Consider the following 19,390-nt stretch of genomic DNA (forward strand, 5'->3'; position numbering starts at 1 on the left):
TAGAAATACTTTGGCCAACAGTGTACAAGGATAGCTCTCCTACTTAAAACTCCTCAAAGCGTGAGCAGGAATGCGATCGGAATGACAGTTTCAAAACTGCCTTTGACAGAGAGGGAGAGGAGGTTTAGGAAGTGGTGAGGGCAATGGTAAGTCTGATTAATGTTGGCTGGGTTCTGCCAATCTCAAGCATTCTGATAAGTCATTTAGATACTTTTTTCCTATTCATTTTCACAATAGTGCTGTTGTGTGCTATCTCTCACAATTGCACAGGTCTGAAAATGAGAAAGATTAAGTAGCTTGTCTAAATATGCACAGCTAGGGGTGGCTGGGTGACTCAGTGGGTTAAGCATCTGCCTTCGGCTGAGGTCATGATCTCAGGGTCCTGGGATCGAGACCCGCATCAGGCTCTCTGCTCAGTGGAAAGTCTGCTTCTCCCTCTCTGCCTATAGTCTCTCTCGGTGTCAAAAAAATAAAATCTTTGAAAAAATAAAAATGCACAACTAATAGGTAGTAGAGATGGGACTCAACTTGGTCTGTGTTTCACTAAAATGTGTCACTATGTAAGAGACTAAATATGTGTAAAATTTCTCAGACACACATAATCCACTTAATGTCCCCAAGAGTTGAGAGTTTATTAAAATAAAAGTTCTCCTATAAATGGGTTTGTATGTTGTACATTGTTATATTTTCATAATATCTTAACACTTTCTCCTTTGTGCCTCCATGCTCTGATCAACCTAAAAAGGTAACTAACTGGCTTTACCAGCCACCCTGCCCTCTCTTGTAATGCCCTTGACCAAATATGCTTCCCTCAACCACTGCCCTCTTCATTTTCATGTGTTTCAGTCCTATCCACGGGTCCTGGTCCAGCTCCAGTACCTCCTGAGAAGATTCTCCCTGCTGGATATCATTTCGTTTTAATCTGAATTCCCAAGACAGTCTTTCTTTCCCTCCCATCATGGTTAACCAGTTTTGGTCTCCTTTACTATACACACACATACACACACACACACACACACACACACAGCCTCTCCAAGACAAAATGAGGCTTGAGGAAGGCATCTATGTCTGGATCAGTGATTTATCGTGCACATCACCTAGATTAGCACGTGAAAATAGCTATTGACTAAGCACCTACCGTATGGCTGTGATTTGTTAAAGCTTTGCATAGATTATCTCATTTAATCTTGCAGCAGGCCTATAAGATAGATTTTAAGGTAAATCCCTTTCCATGTAAGACAGCCAAGATTCTGGCACCTTAAGTAACTTACCCAGTCACACAGCTAAGTAAGCAGCAGAACAGTATTCATACCCAGGTTGTGTTGCCTGCGAGCTCATGCTCTACCCACTGTGTTCATAGCCTCCCTGTATGTTCTCTAAATCCATAAATAGATGTTAGATGAATGAGTAAATGCGTTAATTAAAAAAAAGACTATAGTTATTGATTTGTTTTAATTATCATCACTTCTATAAAAGAATTCTGGCTAGCACATAGTTTCCCTGAAGTAGACTAAATCTTAACTGGGATCCTCTTAATAAATGAACATATTTGCATAACTGAAGACATTTGAGATTCTGACACTTTTAAACAGTAAATATGGTGATGCCAGCTAAGCCATCGTGTTAGTCCCAACCAGTTATTCATAATGCTGCATTGCCACTCATGTAATACCTTGTTAGTACCTGTGTATCACATAGAAATGAAAGTTGCTCAATATTAAAGAAAAACTACCCCTAAAGTGGGAAAACTTATTTTTTATTGCTGACTTGTTTGAGAATATGTCAATTTTGGGGGCTTAATTGCACAGACCCAATATAAATTCCAAATAGTCTTGTGAACTAGGAAATATATATATATATATATATACACACACACACACACACACACACACGCACACACATATACATATGTGTGTGTGTATATGTGTGTATATATATATATATATATATATATATAGTAACTTAAAAATACAGGAAAATATAATCAAGGAAATCAAAATTACTTATAATCCCACCACTCAGAGAAAGCACTATTAGCATGCCAGCGACTTTTCCAGAAATACAGGTAGGCATACAGATCTGCTTCTCATGAAATTGGCAGTATATGCTACATAGGCTGATTCATGGCAGATTCATTTGCAGATGCTCAGTTTCTACAATGAACCATTTTTAATGTCCTTTAAAAGTCATTTAGAAAACACGTAAAATTGAGAGAAAATAAAAATCTAACGTGAACATACTTCCCAGGAATGCTGTTCAGCAAATGCTCTGGCGTATGCTTCCAAATTTTTTTCTCATTCTCTATTCTATAAAATTGGGATCATATTTCATTTTTTTATTGTTTGCAAAAACTGGGTTAAACTGCATACACTGTTTTCACCTGCTTTCTTCAGTTAATTTTATGTTGTGCATATCTTTCCATGTCATCAGATCTCACACGGCAATATTTTTAATACCTACATGTCTGTTCAATACAAATGAACATACATGGCTTTTCCAGTGTTTTGCTTTCACAGATTTTGTGACAGTGATAGTTTAGGTAAACCTGTTGTACTCAGTTTCATAGGACAGATTCCTGGAAGTGAAATTTCTGGGTCATAGGTTCAGCTGTTTATACATACACCAGCACCGGTGTCTGAGAAGGGTCTTTGCAGCTATTAGAGAAAATGTACGTGGTGCTGTGTGTGCTAACTTAGAAGGATGTCTGTCAGAAGATGTAAATGTAAAAAATAAAGCAATCGCATAACAATATATATATATTGTGATCGAGATCAAATTTTCATCTAAAATTAACCATCTGCATATAGATTGGGGCATAGATATAAACTCGGGCACAGATACAGAAATGTAATGTTGAGTACTGGGTATACAAAAATAAATAAAGCACATTTGCTGACTTAATGCAGGAAAACAAAAGGAGCATCAGAATAAAAATGTAAACTACACCACAGTTTGAATGAATGTGTTATGAGGCAGAATACTGGCCATTGACAGGAGCTCAATGGCAAAGAGGCCAGCTGGCTGCCAGATCAAGGAATGACGTCCAGTTAAATTTGAATTTCAGCAACAATAAACAATGAATAGGTCTTCAGTATAAATATGTCCCAGGCAGTATTAACATTTATATTAAAAATTATTCATGGTTAACTAAAAACTCAGATTTAACTGAACATTCTTTGTTCTTATTTGCTGTATCTGACAACCCTAGGCATGACTATAAACATCATTTTGTCATCATATGAGGAATCATCTCTTAAGAATGAGTTTTCATCCACAAAAATCGCTAGAAATGGGCATATAAACCAGGTCCCTGCCAGATTTCCAGTTCTGATTCCTGGGATGGTCATGGCATTTACTGAGTGCCTGTCAGGCACTGTGCTAAATGGTATTCAAGCATCATTTCACGTAATACTCTGAAGGCACGGTTCTTGCTCACAGGAGGAGAAACTGAGGCTTAGCGGTAAACAAATTGCCCATTATCGCATGGTTTGCAAACATAATAAGGCTGGAACTTAAGTCCAGACCATCAGACTCACAGCTTGCTCTCTTTATTCTATCCTCTACTGCCTTTAAAAGAGGGGATATAATTGCCAAGATGACCAAGAATACAGGTAGACCCTTGGAGGAAAGTTTATGCTAGAAAAAAGACAGTACAGTGGTTACACACTCAGACTTTGCAGCCAGACGACTTGGGTTCATAGCCCAGCCCCACCACCACCAAGTCAGACACGTGAGGGGAGGCAAGTAGTTCTAAGCCTTGCAGATACTACATATCTGCAAGATGTAGATATTATATACATCTTAGGATCTATGGGAGAATTACAGGATGTAGAATCTATAAAGCATATGTAACACAGGGCCTGCCTCCTAGTAAATTCCCAAGATATGTGTACGTAGTTGTTACTTTTATCATTTAAAATACAACAGAGTACAAAACCAAGTGGCAGTATGGGAGTTGAGAAAGCAGAAAAATCTATAATCAGGTATACGTCAGAAGGTTTGGGGAGAAAAAAAATGGGAGCAAGACCCTTCTTAGGAACTAGGAACACCAGATATATTTACATATACAAATACAGGATTGGAAGAAGGATCAATATGTGTAAATTTTGTAGAAATTTGAAGTATCAGCTCGAGGGAATTCAGGACCTTAGTCTGTGTCTTGGCCTGAAACCCTTAGTGGGTGATCCTCTCCCTAGTGAGCAAGGCAATGCTATAGCTGTCTCTTGTTCTTATGGATGTTTGATCCTCTCTCCCTGGCCATAAAGCAATCTTTATAACCTGCTTGCAGTAACAGGCCCAGAAGAGTAAATGGTGTAATAGCTGCATGAAATAGAGGAAAACGGACCATTGCAAAGGGATGGAAAAGAAATCCATCTAAGTGATTTGGTTAAAGCCGCCTCACCCTTCCTGTTGATAAGTACAGAATTATATTTGAACATTATTTTTTTTCCTCCTAGGAGCTGCTGTTATACTCAAGCTGAGCTTTCTTTCAGTTAAGGTGTAAAGTATTTTCTCCCCTACAGACTCTGTATTAATAATGTAAAATTGGCATACAGAAGTAGATAGCAAAATTAACAGTTTGCATTCTATTTTAGAAGATACGATTTGGCAAAACGTGTTCAGAAATTTTTATGTAGGTGTGATTTCAAAAACTCAAGATCTTATCAGATCCACAAACCTCTGGTTTAGATATTATAGGTATAAATAATTTTGTAGTCTCTGAGAAAAGAAAACTATTGTAGAGGTAAATGTTTTGTTCCATAAGATTATTTTTTTATTATCACAATAAACAGAAACCCTGGGGAGATAATTAAGCTTTGAGCCTTCTTTTGGGGACATTTGTGATGTTCCCCATATTTTTTTTAAAGCCTTCAGACTTTTCTGTTTCCAAATTTGTATCCAAAAGAAATGGCCCTTTCTTTCTCTATAACATTTTTGAATATTACTTGCCGGAAATAAAAAAGATGTGTTTAGTTACCCTTCAGGTCAAATCTAAGAATACCAGTGGGATGCCTAGCTCACCTCAGACCGCTGTGCCCTGCCTACATCCCTGTTGGAAGGGTAAAACCGAAAGGGGCAGGTGGCTCATCCCCCAGCAAATGAACAGGGTGTGTACTTGACCCGAAGGATCCTAATCCAGAGGCTAGCCGGTGCCCAGCAATTGGTTCAGTCAAAAAAAGTGAGCTGGGTCTATTGAGTCCTCTCAGGAATTTTTAATTAAAAGGCAGCCTGAATGAACACCTGTCAGTGAAAAATGAAGCTAATAGGTAATGATGAAAAGGGTCTATCATGAGTCGTGTGCAGGTTGGTGTTATTAGGGAGCAGAAATAAGAGCAGCAGGAACAGTGGGGTAGAGAGTATCTCATTTATAAAGTATCAGTTAAAGAATCATGGCTAGAGAGAGAAGGAAGTAGCACAAAGAGGAAAGTTGTCACCTTGACGGGAAAGCTCTAGAGTTGAAACAGTTCACTGCAGCCCATCTTCTGGAGCTCCACCAGTTCAACTTTTCCTGAATGCCTGTGTACATGGGTCTATCCCCTGCACTAGCTCAAATGATTCTCTCTGCTGCTAGAAATCCAATTTCCTTGTAAACAAGATTTTGCTCAATTAGCAGAGGGAACATTTTATCTTATTCACTGCCCACACACACACATATTACCTCTCTCTGGGCCTGGTACAGGGGAGGTTTTTGGTAAATATAGATGAAATAAATGGATGAATGTAAAATGAACAGTACAGATGATTGAACTCTCATTGCATTCAGTGCGGAGAGCACTAACCTCCATGGCTTTCTGTCACTGGTAGATTTTAGATTTGTGCTCAAGACCTGCCTACCTTTTCAAGTTTGTCTCCTACTCAAGCCTTTTTAAACTTCCTGAATGGGACATGTGTTTAGATTCCCCTTTAACTTTGCATGTGTTATTCATTACCACTTCCTAGAAGGCCCTCGTTCACCCCACCCCAACCCTGTGTACAATCCTTACTCTCCACAGCCTTTACTTTCCTGTCTTCTTAGTTTAGGCTCCTTAAGAGAACTAGTTTTTGCAACTCCCACTGTCCCCACAATCCAATATACAATTCCATATTACACTTTTATCCAGCATGATAAAGGAAACCATTTTCCTGTATCATTAGAATTTTTCGTGAATCTTTAATGGCTGGACAAGAAACCATCATGTGACTGCATCTCACATTACACACTTTTTGTCTATTTTTTGGACGTTCTGATTGTTTACTTTTGTTCTTTCTTTTATAACAAACCATGGTGACTTTCTCTCTAATGGAACCCTATGTCCACAATTTTTATTTTCTTACTAGGATTACACACTGGAGGTAGAATTGCTGAACCAAGGGGCAGGATTACTTCTAAAACTTCTGAAATACATTGCCAGATTGCTTTCTTGGAATGTTGTAAGGAAGTTGAACACTCCGTGGCACCAGCAATATGAGTGTCTAGCTCACCATATCACAACTAAATTGTGATTTATTGATTTTAAAATCCTTCTTGATTTTTAAACAGGCAAAGGGGAGGCAGAGCATTTAATTTGCATTACTTTTATTCCTAGTAGATTAAACATTTATATTTGTGTGTCTATTTGTTGTTTGTGTGTTCTCTTTTGGGATTGAATGATAAATGTCTTTGTCTATTTTCTATTGAAAATTTATGGTTTATCTTATAGAGTTGTAGAGCATCTTAAAAATATTAATAGATGTATTTGAGAAGATGCTTTACCAACTTATGGCTTATGACTTTTTTTACTTTAGCAAAAGTATGACTTTTATTACTTTCAATTGTCATGTAGTCAAATCTCTCATCTTTTATATGACTTCTTTCATTTATTTTATACATAATTTTTTTTCCAAGGTACTTCAGTGGCTCAATCAGTTAAGTGTCTGACTCTTGGTCTCAGCTCAGGTCTTTTTATCAGGGTCATGAGTTCACGCCTCACATTGGGCTCCCAACTGGGCATAGAGCCTAGTTAAAAAAAAAATCTTCTCCATCAGGATGCTAACTGCTTATTAACCTACTTTTTTGGTAGATTTACATTTTATCCTAGGAGTTCAACTAAAAAGAAAAAAAAAACCTTTAGATTTGTAAAAATAAAAGAATTTAAACACTGTGATAGGGCATAGTAAACCTTGCTCAAATAATTCACATGTCAAAAACCTTGGTCTAGCCATTATTTTGGGGCTTGTGCATTTTGGACAGTATTTATTTCAACATCTTTCAGAATGCCATAAAAATACTACTGTAACTGGACACACTTACCCAATACCAAGGTACGGTGATTCTGGTCCTTTTTGGAATTACTTCTATTATAGACACTGTTGTCAGGGTCATTGACTTTCAACTTCTAATTAAAAAAATATATATATTGCAGGAACCATTTATAATCCACAGTCATGGGAGACTAATTTTATTGAAACTCAAACATTCTTCTGAAAAAATAAAGCACCTTAATAAATTGAAAAGTTTCAAAATGACTTTAAATGGTATAGCTTGTAGACAGCCATTTCTCTCCTCAATAAACAAACATAGTAAAATATAACTGAGAATGGTGCTTATGCAGAGAAAATCGTGAATTGACCCTATTTTAATAAGTATTTAGATCATGGTACATAGACTATTGCTAATAACAAATTACTTATGGCCCAACAATTTGATATGGCACCACAGCTGTGAGTCATAGAGGAAAGCAAATCATTATGAAGGTGCAGGCACAAATTAAGAGTTTGAGTTGGAGCTATGTTGTTAGAGACAATGAAAATAATTGAGAGGTTCATACAAAGGGAGCATCAGCCCCGAGGGCTATGGTAGATGACCAATTATCTTTTCCATATCAGAAGCAAAAGTGAGTCTTTAAAAAGCAACATTATGCAGTGCCTTTGGTGATACTGAAAACCACAGCTTGTTGCTTCCTTTGTTCTCTCTTGTGCAGAATCCTCGTGACATTAACGGGCTAATACATGAACTGCCTGATGGGGAGCGGTATTCTCAGGGGCTAGGATAGGAAGCCCTGTGAGCACAAGTGCCTGAAAGTGATAAACAAGATAAAAAAAAAAAAAAAAAAAAAAAAAACAGAGTAAGGTGGATAACTGAACATAATTTAAAAATACATAAATAAAAACAGAGTGAGGTGGTGAGGTGGCTCAGTCAGTTAAGCATCCGGTTCTTGATTTTGGCTTAGGTCATGATCTCAGGATGGTAAGATGGAGCCACACACTGGATATGGAGCCTGCTGAAGATTCTCTATCTCCCTTCCCATCTACCTCCCCACCCCCCCCAAAAAAAGATGAAAAAAAGAGTAAAATGGTGGTTACCAAGAGATGGTGGGGGTGGATAGGATAAGAGTGGTAGTATTTAAGGGTACAAACTTGTAATGAGTAGTAAATAAGTGGTAGAGATCTGATGCTCAGTATAATGGATAGAGACAGTAATACTGTACTAAAATTATATAATGTAAATATCAGCACATCAGCAGTCATATTATAATACATAAATGTATCACAGTAATGGACTGCATACCCTGGACTTTTACACAATGGTTGCATGTCAAATTTATTTTAAAAGAAAAGAAAGGAAAAGATTGACTGCTGTTTGGTAAATTCACGGTGCATCCCATGCACTGAGCTACGTGATTTATGTTCCTCTCAGGGTGACCTTACTGTGCCCACTTTACAGATGAGAATGTCAGGTTTCAGGGAAGTTGAGAAACCACAGACCACATAGAGTAAAATTTAGAAGAGCCAGAGTCAAACCTAGCTCTCTTTCTTTGCACTTACCATACTGCTCTGTAATAGTTTACCTCTGTGTATAATTTTATAGCTTAACAACTTTGTTGCTATGTAGAGAAGGCTTTTTAATATCATTACAAGAAAGAAGCCACATTTTAGAAAAGCAAGTACAGTGCAAGTAGGCCTCTAATGAAAGGTGGAATCCTGATGGTGCTTAGAATGAGGGAGTTGGATGAGCGCTCACACATCACCTAGACCAAGTCATTCGCCACATCTCTCTGTGTTGTACTTTGAGTTCTTACAGCACCTTCACCAAAGGGCTGACACTTTTCTGCTCAATGCTCAATGTAAGAGAAGTCTGCTTCTTCTTTCATCCTTCCTGTTATAATGCCAGGTTCACCTGTTACTCCACATAGTTCACAGCTGGTCCTATATTCTCTTTTCTTCAAAACCATTACTTTTAGGCTCCCCGGAATTCTGCCCTTAAGACCTATTAGCCCAGGCCTAGAATTCAGCCCTTTTTGCTTACTTCTCTACATCCTTGGTCCCAAAACACTGCATTATGTGTAAAGGGGAACATGAGACACTCTCGTAAGGTTAAAAAACAAAACCTTTTCCTCCAAATTATGCCAAGCAGTATACCAGATGCTTTGGTTCTGTGTCCTGCATGGGGCTGGATGCTACCTTCAGAGTGTGCAGGGGAGGCTGCAGCAGGGGGAAGCCTGGAAGACCCGAGCAGTTTGCAGATTCATCCACATCATTCCTTATGACAGATTTATGGCCAAAAGCATACAAATATATAACTCAAATCCTTCCCTTCTGTAATTTTAGACTCTTCCTTTTAATTCTAGCTCAGGGAGAAGGAATAAAAAATACTGGTCCCTTTCCCTACCCCTATAGCTTTGTTTCTTTCCTATGACAGTATTTCACTCATATATTCTTGCATATTGCAGGAAAGCAATATAGAAACAAAGATAAATGAGATTTGGGCCTGATCCTCTGAGAGCTAATAATCTGAAAAGAAGGAGGCCGGTGCACCAAAAATGACAGTATAATGAGGTGAGGGTCCTGCCTGATTCAGCCTTTGGGCTTTGAAAAAAGCAGTCCCTTTTATGGAGAATGGAGAACTCAACAGGGTATGAGTCACTCTTGCTACTTCTAAGGGAAGGAAGTCCTATCCATTTGACCTGTCTTCAGGTGCCACATGGATGAGTACTAACAATGACTGTCACCCCTACATTAAATATTTTTTGTCTCTGGTACAGACAGGACAAGGACTAGGATGAGGCAAGTGAAGTATCACGTCAGACGCAAAATTTAAGGGGGCACCAAAAAACTCTGCAATTAAGATAATATTTTAATGCAGTGTTGTAGAAGATAATACAAAAGAACCCATAATAAATAAAAGACAGGATCAGTTAAGCATTGGTCTCAGGGACTATGGAATTACATAGGTGTCCAAGTTTTATCTTTTGTCTTTGAGTGGCATAATTTAGTTGAGGGGATCTAAAAACGATAGTAAAAACAAGCAGAGTGTCTGTTTTATTTTCACTCGTTTGATTGTAAGCAAGCGGTGTGACCTAAGCTCCAGGGAAGGAGTACTGTGGGAGGTGGTAGTTGATTTTCATTATGCATCTGATGTCATATGGGAGCCAGGAGAGAAATTTAATAGCATGAGCCCTAATAAGTCCCTTAAAGAGGGAACACAGACTGTTTTCTGGATTCAAGGAATCTCTAGACACTTTAGCAACAAAATCTGGGAAGCTTCGTTCTGAAACTTGGGAAGTTTCACTCTAATTAGTAGACACAGCCACAGCTACCCTGTACATGCCCGTGTCCTTCCCTCATGCTAAAAGCTGACCATTTCTTTTTCTGCTCCTTGATTCATATTCAGGAGTCGAATCCAAATGGCCTATGTTTCCCCCCGCCCCCTCTTCCCAGACATACTCTACAGGTCCTACAGGTCACGGTTGCAGAATCAGAGTCCCAGTCCTGGTTTAAGCAGCTTTGGCTGAGTAGGGAACTGAATTGGGTGGGAGTCCATGGGACAAATGGGAAGAGGCAGTTGCAGACGGGGTAGTTTTCCTTAGGAGAGGGTTGGACGAAGCACCTCGCTCTACACTATCTTTGCAGATTAGCAACTGAAAATGCCAAGGAAGCTGAACAAATAGCAAGTGCTAATGGAGTTCAGAGAAGAGGGGTCACAGAGGGCCAGGGTGTGCTAATTATATGCTATAAGAGCCTGCAATTATAAACCCATAGATATGCAAATAAATGCTGATGGCTGAACACTAGAGACTACAAAGCCATTTATCTATGGCCCCTGATAAGTGGGCAGCAAAATAAATGGTTTGTTTATAAATTCACTTAGAGATTACACTCATATCTCTAACTCTTTCCCCCTCTTTCTGGGGGCATTTATAGAAAGAGGAGAGACAGGAGGTACCACAGACTGGATTTCCATATTCATTACCTCCTGACCTGGGCGACTCTGGAGGTTTATAATGGGGTAAACAGGCTCCTTCAGTTTGTGACTGGCTGATTCACACTGCCTAAAGTCATTTCCCTGTGGCACTTCTTTACTGAATAAATGGGAAGTGATGGTAGCATCTGTTCCTGCCACCCAGATTCCAGTGACAGCTCATAAATTGGCATTTCTTGTCTGTCTGGCGGAGAGGTCACAGAGAATGTCACTGCAGAGAAATACTAAGAATGGTGACTGCTGGCATTAGGACTTCTGGAACTCAGGCCTGAGCTGTGTCTGTGCCCTGAGCCGGTGACTCTCACAGGAACCACGGGCAGGCTTGCAGGTGCAGGAAACCTGGCCGTCTAGAGGGGGTGAGCCGTGCACGCGAAGTACCTAAAGACAGTAATTTCTCACAACATTGAGGTTTCCTTCTGGATAATCTATGGTAATTAATGATGTCCTAAAATTCTAAATGGAGTTAGAGGATTCAGCATAACTTAGGGCTTCCTTGAAAGAGCCAGAAATCTTCTTTCATTGCTCTCAGTGGAGAATAGTTAAAAAAAAAATCCATTTATTCCAAGAAACATTTCTCAAGTACGTTCTATATGCTATTTCCTGTGCTCAGACTGTAGCTTGTTGTAGTACTGACTGGATATTGTACTGTGGCCTATATAGTACATTATACACAATAGAATCCTAGGAACTTAGTGAATCTAGCAGGCAGAAATCTTCAAATATAACTCCATTTTTACACTACTTGGAAGGATATTCTCACCGATCTTTTTAATTTAGTTGTTTGGTTGCAAGAGGACATTGTGAATCTTACAAGAAGGCTCTGTCAGGTGTTTTGTTATGTTTTGGTGTTTTTCATCTACCCATCTTCTGAAATAGCAAGTGTTTTCACAATTAAGCTGGATTTGAAATGTCCACTCAATAGTCAGTGACTGCACAAAATGACTTGTAAATAAATTCAGGGTGAAGTCCAAGCGATAGGTATAAATGAGTCTGCAGCTGTAATAATTGTATCTCTGCTTTGATCAGACTTTGAATCATGAGTAATTAAGCCGAGGCAAGGAATCCATCCACCATGTAAAAATTTGGAAGTGACCGTAGGCAAAGATACAAGGTCCTTCATCTAAATTTCAAGTTATCTAAGCTTGCCTCCAACACCAAATCTTACTAAAACAAGTGAGTCATGAAGTCATGAACTAATATGTCCACAAAATGATTCCAAAAGGATAGAAGTAAAGGTCTTAAGAGTTCAACACTGAACAATGTACAGGGCCTAGTTTTTATTATCTTGAATTTATTGTAGTGTTCAGAGAAAGTTTTTTCCTCTTCATTTTGCTGAGTGCAACCCAAGTAGGATCTTTTTCCTTAATATATGTATTAGCCAGATCTGATTCTGATAATTTGTTTCAAAATACAGATCTACTGAGGTAAAAAGACTAGGAGAAAATTGGTAACATCATTTTCTTGGTCTGCCAAATCAATAGCAGCCTGAGAAAATTAAATCAGCCCTACAAGGCAGAAGGCACAATGTTAACTGAAATGACATCATCATGAGAATATTTTATGACCTCAAAGAAGTCATCAATTCCTTTATTCTTAAGCCCTGTGTTGGCAGTTTAAATCAGTTACCATTTTATATATATAATATTTTTTAATAAAGATGCAGTGAGTTCTCTAAACAGTCTCTCAATAAAACCAGAGTAGCATTCTTTCTATTTTTTTGTGTATACAAAAGGTGTCAGATGGACTTCTTTTTTTTCTTTAAAGATTTTATTTATTTATTTATTTAACAGAGAGAGAGAGAGAGATCACAAGTAGGCAGAGAGGCAGGCAGAGAGAGAGGAGGGAAGCAGGCTCCCCGCTGAGCAGAGAGCCCGATCCGGGGCTCGATCCCAGGACCCTGAGATCATGACCTGAGCCGAAGGCAGAGGCTTAACCTACTGAGCCACCCAGGTGCCCCTGTCAAATGGACTTCTAACATAATTCAATATATTAGCCCCTTTTGGTAAACCCTATCTATAGTTATTTCTTTGTATTTTGTTACCAATCTTACGTTTTGTGGGTATCTGTTAAAATTAAGTCCCATTTAAAACAAAAAAAAATGACACTAGCATAAACATACTTTATCTCTCATAAAAGAAATACAGAGGCAGAAAGTCTGAAAGTGGAATAGTGTAATTCCTTATCATCTGTGACACAATGACCATTATGCTCCCCTCTCTGTATTCTTTTTATTCTCAAATTTGCTTCATGGTCCAAGATGACTATTGAAGCTCCAACCCTTATATCCACGTTCCAGGTAAGCAAAGGGAAGAGATGGGAAAGAGCAAAATCACAGGGGTCCTAGCCAAGTCAGCTCCCCGTTAAGCAGCTATCAGAGAAGTCCCACATAATCTTGTGTTCCAATTACATTGGGCTTAACATTTTCAGTGGACCACATCTACCTACAAGGGAGACTGAGAAATAGTTTTTCTATAGGAAAAGTGACTAGTGGAAAGCTGGCTTACTCTTTTTTTTTTTTTTTAAGACTTTATTTATTTATTTGACAGAGAGAGATTACAAGTAGGTAGAGAGGTAGGCAGAGAAAGAAGTGGAAGCAGGCTCCCCGCTGAGCAGAGAGCCCAATGCAGGGCTCCATCCCAGGACCCTGAGAACATGACCTGAGCCAAAGGCAGAGGCTTAACCCACTGAGCCACCCAGGTGCTCCCTGGCTTACTCTTAATAAGAAAAAACTAAATGGATGTTTGGGACGTAGTCAAGTCATGTCTGCCACAGCAGCTCAATCATAGAGCCAAAAATGTATCATATCAGGTCCTCTTGTGATCACTTATGCAGAAAAATCCCCGCAGAGTTGGTACATTCCTCCTCATAGCTTATTTAACTGATAGTTATGTATCTCATTAATACAAAGCCCTTTTCAAGATGAGTTTTTGTGTGGATAAGCCCATTTTCAGTACAGACAGAACTGTGATCTCCCAAGCCAATTTTCTTTATCAGACTGGCATCATGGATCTTTGTGTCTACAGAACCATAGAAATACACATAAATCTTCCTAAACCTGAGTATATTAACAAAGCAAAAATGGACTCCTCCCACAAAAAGGTCAAGAACAGTATCAAATCTGACCATTTGAAAAGATGTATTTCAGTAGATAACTGAAAGCATCTTTCCTTTTACATCACTTCACAGAGTGTGAATTACTTATAAAAACTGATAAAAAGCACTTTTTAAAAGTAATCTTACAGCTGCCTTTTTAAATGTTTGTCATGAATTTTGTGTACTCTATAAAATTGATAAACAGAAATTGACCAACTTACTCGGTTTTTCTGGAAACGGAGCACTTGTCGGAACAAGAATATATGCTAGCTTCCATAAAGTGAGGGGGGGAATGGCTATTTCATTAAGGAAACCTTAAAAATCTCCTTGTCAATGTTATTTTATTAGCTATTGGGATAGGATAAGCCAACTCCATTACAAAGCACCTCATCTTACCACTGAGATAGTTTTTTGAATGACAAAATAAGCCTCTGGATTCCTTCTATCCACTCCTCAGCCCCTCTACTGTGTTGTTGAAAACAAACAGATCCAGGAAGGCATCCCTTGCTATGTTGTGGAAGGCTTTGTCTTAGGGAAGATACTAATTCTCTAGATAGTGTGTCTAAGCCCCGGCTGGCCCACAGTAATACTATAAATTAGGTAAAGTTCATTTTTAATGCTTTGATTATCCTCTTTTCTCCCCTGCTCTGTTTAAGAAGCATTGACTGAGCAACTATAAGACACTAGGGACCCCTTCGGGAGCTATAGAAACACGAACTATGCCCTCACTAAGTTCACCACCTGTACTTCCTGTACCTTTGATCAGGGATATGGTGGCCACCGCTTGCTGCCTCTGATGTCTCATGGACCCAAGGGGCACTCACACCTGGATCTGGCCTTGTGGACATTGCCCTATTTGCTGACCTGCTCCTTGCCTTCCCACCCAGACTGCCAGATAGTTCTTGCATTTGAATTTGGATCTGTCAATTCTTAACCTTTCCTGCAAGATACTGGTAGCAGTTTCAGACCATATGTTAAAAGAGTGGGGTACAGAGTTGTGAGATTTTTTTTTTTTAATAACCAAGGACTTTGTAATATATGCACATTTGGCAAAAGCTAGGGCTGAAATGTACCTGATCTTACTTCCCATGTTTGTAACGACAGAAAGATACTGCTATTTTAGGTAATGTTTTAGTATCTCTCAATTAATTCACTTAGTAGAAATTTTACGAAAGTGATTATCCTCTCGGTAGAAGACTTTCTGTAACTAATCGTTGGGGGGGCAATTTATATATAAATCACTGAGATCATATAAGCAATTAGACTTCTCAGTAAGTCCAACACCCCCCCAAAATTGCTACATGAATGTGTGAAGTTTTGTCAATTTATTCATGCATATGTGAATACAACGAATATTTATGGAGTGTGGACTGACTCTACTCTAAATAGTTAACAAAATAAATGTAGTTTTTGTCCTCATAAAATTTATGGTGTAGTGAGAGTAATAATTATAAATTAAAACAAACAAGATTATTTCATGCTCAGAAAAAATAGGAAGTATGAACAGGGTGATGTGAAAAATAACAGGATGTCCTGGCTAATGGGTTCAGGAAAGTCTCTATGAAGTTTATACTTAAGGTGACACTAAAGTTTACAAAGGAGCCATGTCGGAGGATCCCACAGTTTGACACCTCAGACAACGTTATCCAAAAAAGGTTTGGCCTTTATAAAGCTGACTAGGACTCCACTGAGGAATCAGGCCTCTGAATTTTCATCATGCCTGATGTCAGCTGGAAGTTCTCATTTCTACCCAGAGATGGTGTTTCTTAAAAAGACACTTTCTTCAAGCCTAACAAAGCCCAAGGCATTGTTTTGGGCGTTTACTGGTGCATACGATGAAATGCAGCTGGTTGCCCAGTTGGGTGTGTTTGCTAACCGTGCATCTCTCTTTCTTCCTCTTGTGTCACCAGGCCTCCGGAACCCGTTTACAGCACTGTGAACAAACTGTGTGATAAGCCTGCTTCTCCCAGGCACTATTCCCCTGTTGAGTGTGACAAAAGCTTCCTTCTCTCAGCTCCCTACCCCCACTACCACCTAGGCCTGCTCCCTGACTCTGAGATGACCAGGTACTGCATGCGCTTCCTCACTTCATCTTCTCGAATTGCATGTGCTTCCACAAGGATGAATGGGTAGAACCCACCTCTGCTCATGTCTCTGGAGCTTGACATCTTCCTCCGTGGAGAGATGTTCTGCTTCTTTGGTGCGATGGGAGGAATTAAGAACATTGCCTTCTTTTTTCTTTTTAGTGTGATCACAGAGCACTCGGACATGATCACATGATTTTCCAAATGTTCTTGGTTCCCATGCATTTTTAATAAGGTATTAATTATATTTTTCCAGAAGAATTAATTTTGGAATTAATTTTGGAATTTAATTAGCACTATTTCCCTCGTACAGAAGGATAAAAGAGCATGTACTTAGTACATTTTTGAATAATATTTAATAATCACTTACTATTCTCCAGGCATAACATAGTCTAAGAAGTAGGTACTATTATTCCCATTCAATATTTTAATGAAAATATTACCACTACTTAGTTGACTCCCGAAGGTATTAAACAACTTGCCCAAAACTACAGAATTAGCTGGTTCTATCAACCACAAGAATTTTAACCTTTATAGTATGCCGTCCTGGTAGGTTTTTACCATGTTCTCTTTATTTAGTTACTCCCATTTTATATAAGAAAACAAGGGCTCAAAGAAGTTAAGGCATTGCCTCCCGTACGGTATTGCCAATAAATGCCGAGTTCAGATTTGACTTGGAACTCTCCACAACTTTCCACAACTCTCTAAACAAATCATTGTAAGGCTAAAGGTTGAATATGATTCTGCACTAGTATTCTAAAGTATATGTATGTTAAATAATACAATCTCATCTTTATGCAATAGCAAAAGTCAGAGAGGAGAGTAATAAAAGGACAATCTAGTGTCCTATAAGGTAGTTCCAGTTTTTTTTTTTTTAATCAGGAGATCTCAATTATGATGTTCTACATATGATGAATGAGGTACAAAACGGGTTATGTTTTCAGATAGAATACCTTCATATGTTTTCATAATACTGTTAAGATCAAGAAAATGCAGATTTAAAAATGATTCAAAATGAAAATGGATGTATCAAGAGGGTTTCCTTAGAACATCATCTCTGTTTTTCTTTTCTATTTTCAAAGAAAAAGTTAAAAGTCAAGTATTGGCCTTTCTAGAGGAGTTAAATAGCAAATTTTAATTATACATAACATTTCTAGAAATATATGAGAAAACATATTTTTGGCCATGTAATCAGCTGGGGCATTTTCACTAATTGCAACAATTAAAGCCTAATAGCATTTTAGAATGCTTCATAAATATTTATTAAATTTTCTCTTATTTTGAACAAATCTTAAAAACCTGTTCTTGATACAGCAGATTATTCCATTTTGAAGCTAAGAAAGCAAAGTTACCGTAGTCATAGGGAAGCAGAAGGTGCACACACACCTACAATAATGACTTCCTGGTATTCAGACATCTATAATTAGCTATGCACAGTCAGCTAGCACTTACTGAGCTCTCCTCTGTGCCAGGCATTTTGTTAAGTAGTGCTTATGAATTGTATTTTCTAACCCTAACAGTTGCCTCATGAAGTAGATGTTATCAATATCCTCCTTTTACAAGTAAGGAAATAGAGGGCTTGAAGTTACCTGACATGCCCCAGATCATCCCCTAACAAGTAGCAGGGCTGGGATTCAAACCCAGGGGACCATTAGCACCTGCATCAGCCTAGGCATGATGGCAGAGATGTCTTTGCTTGCTGGAAAAATTCTCCACCCATTTCACGTTTTCTCTCCTTTCTCTATTCTTATCCTACCTTCTCATCTCCCTTCTGGCTCAGTATCAATAACCCATGTTCTTTTTTTGATGAACCTGAGGTCACATTCCTTGCATCTGACTGGAGATTTTGATGCATCACTCTCTTAAAACTCACTGATAAGCAGGTGGTAGACTCTACCTCTTGTGTGGATCTACCAGATACAATTCTTCTGCAGTTTACTTTCTGTAATTTGTATTATGAAGACCATGGAGTTTCTTTTTTGTTGTTGTTGTTGTTTTTCCCAAATTTATATATATATACATATATATATATATGTATATGTGTATATATATATATATATATATATTATAATGTTGACTATGTCTCTTTCAAATTATATACCTTCAGCAATCCTGATATGCCCCAGTCTCCAACCCTCACCCTCCATCACCCCATTGGGAATTCAGTTTTCTAGTCTAATTCTGTCCCCTTCTTTTCCCATTTCTCTTTTTTTTCCCTATTTTATCCCCCATTTCAAAAAAAAAGTCACATATACACATATAAATTCACAAATATATATACCCATTTTAGTGACATTATCACCAATACACTGATACTGAAATTCTTGATTTCACCCCATTTTCTCCCCTTCCCTACTTTCCCAGCTCATTAAATGGCAATTCATATACTTCATTGCTGAAGCCAAAACTTGAGGATCATGCCCAACACCTGTTCTCCCTCACACCCATCCTTCAGTCTATCTTCAAGTCCTATAGATTCTACTTCCAAAATGGGTCTCCAATCTATTCATTCCCCTCTACTTCTCTTTCTAGTATTTGAACCCAAGCCTCCATTATCTCCCACCTACACTAGCCTCCTAATTGGTCTCACCACTTCCATTGCTGTCCTCCTGATTTCTTCTCAGTGCTAACAAGGCGATCTGTTAAAAATACAGATAACATCTCTTTCTCTTCTTTTGTATTAGTATAAAATGCAAAGTCACTAATATAGCATCCAAGCTGTGCATGACCCAGCCCCTGCCTGCCCCTTAAACACCTCATTTCACTCCTCCTGTTGCTGATCACATTATCCACATTCACAAAATGCACTAAATCTCGACCTATTTCAAACGCTTCACACATGCTCTTTCCCCAAACTGAAAAGCTCTTACTACACTTTGCCTGGTTCACTTCTGGTCATCTTAGATGGAAGCTTAAGTTGCACTTCCTCAGAGAAGCTCCCTGAAAGAAAATCTGTTCCCCTATTATATCATGTCTGTCTCTCTCTCTCTCTTTT

The 19,390-nt window shown here is 38.5% G+C and overlaps 1 protein-coding gene across 20 annotated transcripts in view; it reads left to right on the forward strand.

Moving 5' to 3' along the window:
* The window catches only part of DLG2 (discs large MAGUK scaffold protein 2), a 1,588,988-nt gene that overhangs the window by 1,123,546 nt on the left and 446,052 nt on the right, over positions 1–19,390 (forward strand). For 17 of the 20 annotated variants that reach the window (XM_059187674.1, XM_059187632.1, XM_059187635.1 and 14 more), the window contains one exon: positions 16,222–16,377. The exons of the other annotated variants lie outside the window; for them this stretch is intronic. In XM_059187674.1, the coding sequence (XP_059043657.1) occupies positions 16,222–16,377 (156 nt within the window). The remainder of the gene's footprint in view (positions 1–16,221; positions 16,378–19,390) is intronic. 20 annotated transcript variants of the gene reach the window in all.

This window comes from Mustela lutreola, chromosome 1 (genome assembly GCF_030435805.1).
Source record: "Mustela lutreola isolate mMusLut2 chromosome 1, mMusLut2.pri, whole genome shotgun sequence".
NCBI classification, from domain to species: domain Eukaryota; kingdom Metazoa; phylum Chordata; class Mammalia; order Carnivora; family Mustelidae; genus Mustela; species Mustela lutreola.